At 46.3% G+C, this 9,164-nt stretch overlaps 1 protein-coding gene across 1 annotated transcript; it reads right to left on the minus strand.

The window, feature by feature from the left end:
- Positions 1-232: 232 nt before the first annotated feature.
- LOC127294896 (pectinesterase) lies at positions 233-2,610 on the minus strand. The gene is made up of 2 exons (XM_051324805.2): positions 1,606-2,610; positions 233-1,291 (listed from the first exon to the last, which is right to left on the minus strand). The coding sequence occupies exons 1-2, from the start codon at positions 2,558-2,560 to the stop codon at positions 594-596; spliced, it is 1,653 nt and encodes a 550-aa protein (XP_051180765.1). The 5' UTR covers positions 2,561-2,610; the 3' UTR covers positions 233-593.
- Between the last annotated feature and the right edge of the window lie 6,554 nt (positions 2,611-9,164).

The following is a 9,164-nucleotide window of genomic DNA, read 5'->3' on the forward strand; positions in this document are numbered from 1 at the left end:
GGATAGGCTCCAGCGGGTGGGGTCGTCCTGTGCCAAACGAACCGGGACCAATGCCCCCCATTGGTCCTGGTTTGGTTCAGCACTGGGTCTAAAGCTTGGGACCAAAGGCCTCTTCTCCACTAGTGAAGCTAAACAGCTTTGCCACATTTGACAATTGTATATATAAATTATATTATTATCTGGAAAATATAATAAAATGATTAATACCGTAATGCAACGTATTATCATGTCATTTACATTTGATCATGTATATATTGATACTTTATCTTGGATAGTTGGTTAAAGATTACAAAGCTCTGACTTTGATCAAACCTTATATTATACAGAATAATACGGAAAGATTGAGTACTTCACCTATTTCTCCATGGGAATCTAATGTAGCCATCTGTGCTTGATCTCTGCATGCACGACTACTTCTTTCTATGATTGCGCTACATGACGTTCGACCGGACTAAATTAAATCATACGTTCACCTGGTTTTATTTGAAAATTAAAATCAACAAGTTAAAGCATTAGCAAAAAAAAAAAAAGTAGTATCTGGACCAAGTCATGCACATATGACATATGTATAGCAAAATGTGACTTATTATCTATCAAATGAGCCCGGTCGTGAAAGGCACGCCAGTTTGCGGCAGCCAGAAGTCCCCGAGCACCATGTTGCCGACGGTGAAGTTGGCGGCGTCCACGGTGCTGTTCAGCATATGGTACCCTGGCCAGTTCACCCTCCTGCTCGTATCCGATCCAGGGCCAGAGTTGTCGTACTCGGCGTAGTACAGCGTACTGAGCGCGAAATCGCCGTCCCACGGCATCCACCCTACTGGGTCGACGATGCCTGCCAGGAAGGACTGCATGATCACCGTGCGCGAGTACAGCTTCCACGGCCTGCCGAGGTAGTTGGTCGTGGCGAAGGCGGAGTTGGCGGCGAGCTCCGGCGCGGCCACGATGGAGCAGCCCTGGATGATGGTGCCCGTATTCTGGTTCGGGTCGCTGCGGCCCTGCGCCGTGACGGTGTTGCTCTGGCCGGCCATGGGGAGCCGGTTGTGGAGGGTGCAGTCCTGGAAGACGACGGCGGCGTTGCCGAAAACGTAGTCGACGGTGCCGTAGATGTCGCACGCGCGGTAGAACTGGCGGAGAGAGTGAGTGTAGAGCGTGTCCTGGTAGCCCTCGAAGCTGCACTGGTAGAACGTGGACAGGTCCGCGCCGCACCGCAGCGCCACCGCCTGGTGCTTCGCCGGGCCAGCCGTGTTGCGGAACGTCATGTTCACCGCCACGAACCCTTGCCCGAGCACAGCTGCAAGTCGGATAACAAAAGTTAGGACGCACTAGTCAACGAGTAATTGGCCATGTCTGATGTCTCCATGCATAGAAGTCATGGAAGTCTAATCAAGCTCACAGAAAAATGTTCTAGTAGAAAATGTTGAGCTGTCAATGGCAGATTATTGGTAGGTATATTTCAACTTATCTGAGAGTCAGCTCACTGCTTTGACTTGTCCAATTTACTTTTTTTTGCTAGATTACTTGATTTATATATATATACTTCTACTAATGGAAAATAGCAGAGCCAAACTTTCAAACGAAGCCAACAAAAAAAAACAGAAAACTCACCAAAGGTGGCGGAGTTGAAGGTGGTCCAGCCGTCGACCACGCTCCGATTGCCAGTGATCACCGTCTGGCCGATGCCGTCACCGATCATCATGACATACTTCTTGTTCTTGGGCACCACCACATTCTCCTCGTAGACTCCCGCGGCCACGTATATGACGAAGTATCCGCTGGTCGCAGCAAGATTGGTGGGCGCCGCCGCCACGGCAGCCCCGACGGTGGTGTAGTTCCCTGCACCGCTCGGGTCCACTGTCACTGCTCTGACCACCGACACCGCCGCCGCGGTCCCCTCAACGGCCATCCTGCGCACTATCTCGTCGTCGGTGGCGTCGAACAGCCCCCTGCCGTGGCGGGGCGGCTTCGTCGACGGCTTCTTCCCCTTGTGCCTGGGAGGCACCCAAGCCCTAGTGAAGAGCGACAGCGAGATGCTGTAGAGCTTGGTGCTGTTGGCCATGGGCACGGCGAGCCCGTTCCGCACGGACCACGCCGACGCGGTGGCCTGCAGGCCGTCGGCGCAGGTCTGCTGGTTGGTCAGTATCGCCGACAGGAGCGTCTGCACGTCCTCGGCCTGCGGGTCAAGGAGCGTGTTGGTCGTGTTGAGCGTGGCGCCGGCGGCGGCCAGGAAGTCGATGTTGAGCCCGGAGAGGAGCTGGCAGTCCTGCAGTGCGGCGACCGCGCCGGCGGAGAGGCCGCTGCGGCGGGCTAGGTACCGGTTGACGAGGCCGAGGAACCTGTTGGCATTGGTGAGGGACTTGGCGGCGGAGAAGCGGCCGTACGTGTAGAGGTTGTTGGTGCCGTTCGCCGGGAGGACGGACCGGCAGAATGTAGGGTCTGTTGTCTCGTTGCACGCCGTGAACGGCGGCACCGGCGTGGCGGGCGGAGAATCGGAGCGGGCCAGGAATAAGAGCGAGAGGAGGAGGAAGAAGGAGAGCGTCTTGGCTGGGTGGAACGCTCCCATGATCAGTTAGCCACGGAAGCTGTGATGAACAAGTGTGTGGAGGTGTGCTTGTGCTTGAGTGGCGATCGCGCGATGTACCCTTTTATAGACGTATAATCAATATAGAGTCGTATAGTGGTTTTGGAAGGTTTACAGTTGGCCTGGGGTCTCCTAAGAAACGCGTTTGGCCGATGATCCAAAGACGGTGCAGGACTGACCAAGAGAAAACAGGCTGAAGTCAAACTCGATCCGATCCAGCTAGAGATGCATGTGATGATGTATTACATGGGGGAGGCGACATTTATGTGGGTCGGGTTTGGTAGGATTCAAACGGTACTTCTTTTCAGGATTCAAACGATACTTCGGGGTAAACTAATTGCAACATGCATGGGCAATATCATTCGCAAAAGAGCTCAAAAAAAAAAATCATTCGCAAAAAAAATGCATGGACAATATGGTGAGATTTTCTTAATCTCAGTCGCATGACAAAAGTGCAAACAGGATGTAAAGAAAATGCAACTAGAACAAATCGAACTTATCAATAAATCATTGTTGCATTTTTCTCGAGTGAATAAGACTTAAGAAAATCTCAATAACCGAGACTTACGCAAGCCCCCAAAAACAATTATACTCCATAGTCTAGACTAGGGATGGAAAACATGGCATACAACAAGTTAACCACAAATTAGTACTCTCTTGGTTCAAGTTAATACGTCCTACCTATATCTCTTGGTCGTCAATTTGACCTCTATAACATAAATTATGGGAGCATCTAGAGATCAGTCGTCTGAGACTTAATAAGTCTAAGTCGCTGACATCAGTAGCTTATTAAGCCGTGTAATACTTTAATTTTGGCGTCTAGTTTTGTGCGTTCGCATTTTTCACTAGAAAAATAATCTGTGCAACTATTTAAGACATAAGAAATGTTTTAGTAGCAATTTACGTGTAACTGAAAAAAACTCAGTTGCAATCAACATGTAAGTGGAAATTCTTAGTTGCGACGTATGCGTAACTGGAAAAATCTCAATTGCAACCCACATGTACGTGAAAATTCTTAGTTGCAACATATGCACAACTGGAAAAATCTCAGTTGTAACGCTCATGCAATTGGAAAAAAAAATCAGTTGTAACCCACATGTAAGTGAAAATTCTTAGTTACGACGCGGGCGTAACTGGAAAAATTCTCAGTTGTAACCCACATATATGTGGAAATTCTTAGTTGCAACATATGCGCAACTAGAAAAATCCAGTGCAATTGGAAAAACAAAATCAGTTGCAACTCACGTGTAACCGAAAAAACCTCAGTTGCAACCCACATACAACTGGAAATATGTCGTTTGCAACACACGTGCAACTGAAATGCGCGGTAAGCGGTTCCATGGGAGAGAGAAAGACGCCTTGTAGATAGAAACCGTCACCATGAGCCCACTTCACAAAGCTCGCGAAAAACAAGTCAGCCCGCTTACGCATCGGATCAACAACAACAACACAAACACACACAAACAGCCCAAAAGTCAGAGCACGAATCTACAAGCATAAAATACGAATCTCCAAGCGCTCGACTTAAACTTATTAAGTATTAGGCGCCTGATTTCCAGCAAATCCGATAAATTATATAACACAAAAATTATATCATTCATAGTTTCTAATGGTATATTTTTTATAATATATACCTCGTATTAGGTTTATTAAATTGATGACCTAGGCATACACGTAGAACTAATAAACCGAATCAGAGGTAGTAGAAATATAGGTTCAATCATATAAAGACATAACTTTGTACTTCTACTCTTGACGAAGCCGATGTTTCTTATAGGCACAAGCCATGTGTTTGCAAAAAATCAACCTCTATCAACAAGATCGTCAAGAAAGTGGACATACAACACGATTATTAGTGCCTACTATTACTGTAATTAAAGGTAAAAATAATGAGAATTGATCGCAAACATGTGTCTAGAACACAATAGTTTCCGCACTACGCCTTGCGGTAATGATTCATTTAAAATTACGACCTTTGCCACACGCGGTGTCATCCATGGATCAAATCATTTCGTGGATTGGATTTCACTTGCTTGTCTACGCCCCCCATCGCGCGTTATGAAATAGAGTGTACACTAATTTTAATCAATTTTTTTGAAACAAAGTTTCACTAAAAGCATTCGTAAAGTCTCATGTGTTTACAACTTAGTATTGTCTTTAGATTTTCTTTCCTGCTTATCTAGTTTTAATTAAATCTTAATAATAATTTCCTTTTATAACCTTGCCCCATTAATTTAAAATAAATTCTTATTTTAAATATCTAGTTTGCGACATAAATATTGATTTTTCTAAATTTTAACGATTTTATTGCCGGCAATTACATTATTTATGCTTCTCTAAATTCAAAAACATTTATGGTTTTCTTAACTTTAAAATCTATATCTTTTATAAACCAAAACCCGACTAAATTCTCTCTACGTAAAAGTTATTGAGATTATCTATTCTTTTAGTCGTCTAATTGTCCATATCTTATTTTTTGGCCGTTTTATTGGTGAGATGGCACCATCCTGCTATGAAGTTACTCAATTAAATCATATGTAAAGCACCACAATTAGTTTCACACTTAATTGTTTCAGCAAACCATGTTTTATGTCAATTGTTTTCAGTTATGAAAAAGACATGACAACTATTCGAGATTACTGTTTCATTTATCTATAACTACTTAAGACATATACAAAAAAAAGTTTAAGCGTCACTTGAAGCAACGCTATCTACATCATCATTTTCAGGCTGTTAATTTCATCTTATCCACAGCTAACTTAATTTCATGTCATCGACGATCATAAAAAAATTGTGTGCACTATTAATCAAGTACATTGCTAAAGTTTAACGACCTTTAATTAGTCAAAGAATCAGTTCATGTCGATTAAATTACTCTTATGACTATCGTGACGAATTGAATCTTGCATATTCCTATTAGCCGACCTCAGGTTCATGCGTACGCACGGGTATTTATCCTTCTAGTTTGCAAAATCTCCTAAGACACAACCTAGAACCATAGCCCACATGACTTCTCTCCGGTCTCTTCCATAACACATGTGGCTTTTATCAGATTTGATGCGCGCCGTCCAAAACCACTAAACCCATTTGCTTACCACAAAACTGAACCAAAGGACTCGAGCGGCTAATTAAATAATTCGCCCACTGCGCCATGGCCGACTCCACTGGTACTGATCGAAGAACCACAAGATCATGCCAGAGTCGGGAGGTTAATTTAGGACCACACATATCACATTTCTGTGGTATTGCCCAACCGTATGCGTCTACAAGTCGTGCGTTCCACGCAGTTAGGCAACCACTGAGCAAATAATGGTCGAAGCCCTAGTGGATCTAGAGTCCGGCCGGTGGCTAGCAAACTCATCCTAGTAGATTAATCAAAAACTAAGCACGATTGATGACCAATGTCAAATCCTTAAGGAGGAGACATGCTACACGGGTATAGGTAGTCAAGCTCACCCTGCTCATTTTTTTCTTTTGCGGGGCCGCTCCGTTTGATTGTATTAAGTTGTGGATGTGGAGCCTCTGCATGGCTGCATGGATCCTATGTCGACAATGTCATCGCATTTCAAATTAAGTGTCACATATTTATCTAGATTTATATGTATTTGTATATTAAAACGTGTTGATAAATCTACGACTTAATTTTAACGAGGGAAGTATATAACTAGACGGAAATGGACCGTGTTTCAAATTAAGTGTCACATATTTATCTACATTTATATGTATTTATCTAGATTTTTTTTGAAAATTTAAAAATACAGTTTTTGAATTTGAAAAATGAGCTATATGAAGTTCGAGCTACAAATATTCACTCTCCCGTTACTCCGTTAGGGGGTCTATATGAACGAGCAGGGATGCTTTTTTGGCTGGTTCAATCCATACCACCCTTCACTGCATTGTGGTAGTTACAGATTGATCTATGATATGGTTTCCGTGATCGTATACATACCAGAATCACCAATTTGATATGACAATCCCTAGAAAACTATCTGGTGTTCGATAATTCCCCCATCCGACATGGTGTAAATGGAAAACAAGAGTCTACGCTAGTCATGCAAGATATTTTCCCTAGGTCTTCTATCTTGGAGCTATTCACATGATAAGCCAGTACTCTGTCCTCGTCCGACCTAAGCAAGAACACAATTTCTTTGTTAGGATGAAGTCCAGCTATGGAAACGCGATATTGTGAAGGCGTGTCTCCAGTTCTTTCTTGGGTGCCACTAACGCTATCATCATCCGAGTCCCATTCAAATTCCTCTCCATTCGGTGCTTCTGTGCTGATGCTATAACGACCTTGCTTCCAAGGTCCGTAGCCATATTTCCAAGGGCAATTTGCTAGCAGAGGTTGAAGGTCGACCTCCTTCTTCAACATCCACTCCATTTGACCACATGATTCGTCGAGAAACCAGATGAGGAGCTTGAAGCCACCAATAACCAACACGCAATACACACCTTTTTTCGACTTTCCAATACAGTACTCTTGTGAAAGGCGGGCTGTATTTGTGTCCGAGGAGAACGTAACTTTTGGAAGCTTGGTTATTCGGTATTTGTAGTTTGATAAGGTTATTCTGCAAAATACAAACAAAAAAATCATTAATGGTAGATCTCGGACAACAAATGGACTTGAAAGGAGGATAACAATTTGAGAAAATCATGTCGCGCATGGATAGGTTACCTCATAAGAAAACCATCATGTGGTTGCACGTAGAGGGCTCCACGCCAACATGTACTGTAACACGGCCAAGGCGAGCTGGATGGCAAGTCGGCAATGGCCCCTGCTTCGTCGTACGTCTCCCTCCCGAGTAAATGGCTTCACCTCCCACTGCTGTGTCCTAGACGAGAAGACACACAAGACATACGGCGACGGGGGCCATTCCACTTCCTCTGGAGGTTTGTCGATACCGTGGATTCGAAGCACCTCGTAGTGCGGCGAGGTGGCTGCAGGGTCAAACGCAAGGTACTCACATAGATAGCAGCAGCGGAAATCACTCCCCGGCGGGAGCGGGTCCGGGGGGCGTGGTACCGTCGCGCACTGCCGTGTCGCAGGGTTGATCACTTGGTGTCCAACCAAGAGGAGGCCGTTGCAGTAGTCGTCGACCTCGAACCACACGCAGTTGTAGCCCAGGTAGTCGAAGCTGGCACCGTCCAGCTGCTCGTACGGCGGGCGTGAGAAGTATATCGGGAGCTCCGCGTCGTTGGTGACGGCGAAGATGCCGGACAGCGAGATCGGAAGGAGGTCCGCGCGCAGGAGGCCGCGGTCGTCGACGGCGGAGCACCACGCCTTGCAGACAGAGCGCGAGACGGCGAGATAGAGCGGCGGGAGGCAACTGAGGATGTCGGCGAGCACGTCGGCTGGCAGCTGCTCCATCGTCGATCTCTTCGCGGTGCAAGACACGGTCGTCGTCGTCTGCGCTGACCGCTGAACTCTTCATGAATTGGATACATATTAAGAGAGCTGTGGCGAGTCCGATCCGGGTTGCTATTCCGAATTTCCGATACAGTACACACACGCGCTAATTGTTAATGATGCCGATCCGGGTTGCTATTCCGAATTCCCGATACATTATACAGACGCGCTATTTGTTAAAGATGAATTTGGATGTTGATTCTACTTGGCGCAGATGGAGTCTAGCTATTTGCGTACCAACAATAATGACACTACTACACGGTAAGGAATTTGGGGCACTCCAAACTGCCCCTATATATAACCAAAGTGGCTCTAATTACTTTTAGAGCCAGTTTTGAAAATGCCTTCCTAATAAATTAGAGGCAGTTTGATTGAAGTGCGCCTAATTCTTTTTAGGGGCACTTTCAGATGTGCCCCAAAATGTATTTAGAGGAATTTTTTGATGGTCATATTTAGAGGAATTTTAAATATGGGTTGTTAGATTATATGTGTTGTATCCACTACTAGGAATAACCTTACCGCCGGCACACAGATTTGGCTATCCCCGCCGCTTTTGTACTCGCCGGTTGTAATGGGCTACCCCCGGCGTTTTTGTATTCGCCAGTGGTAAGATGAGAATACACCCGGCGTTTTGCCCTACTCCATAGTTACTCGCCGGCGGTATCAAATTTTGCAAATAAAAAAAAGCAGGGCAAGCAGCGCATCTGCAGCGCCAGACTGTGTACAAGTTACAAAAAAATCCAGAAGTAAAAATAATACAACCAGGAACTACAATTTTACACCAAGGTCCATGAAAAGAAAAGCAAAAGCGATCAAATCCTGGCTGCACGCCACGATCCCGCCACCGCGCGCCACGACCCCGCCGCTGCACGCCACGATCCAGCCGCCGCACGCAACGATGGAGGCGCGGAGGGGAAGTAGGAGGAGAGCTCGGGGTGTGAGCGGAGAGGAGGGGAGCTCGGGCGTGAGGAGGCAGCGTCGTCCCTGCCGTCGTCGGTGTCGAGGAGACGGAGACGGGTGGTGGTGGTCACGGGAGGGGAGGGGAGGAGATGGAGACGGAGATGGGCGGCGGCGGCGGGAGGTCGACGTCGAGGTCGAGCCCCTTGTCATCGTCGTCCGGGGACGCGAGATCGGTGGCGGAGGCGTGCGGGAGCTCGTTGGAGTCGAAGCCCTCGAACT

The sequence above is a fragment of the Lolium perenne genome, chromosome 4, assembly GCF_019359855.2.
Source record: "Lolium perenne isolate Kyuss_39 chromosome 4, Kyuss_2.0, whole genome shotgun sequence".
Lineage (NCBI taxonomy): Eukaryota > Viridiplantae > Streptophyta > Magnoliopsida > Poales > Poaceae > Lolium > Lolium perenne.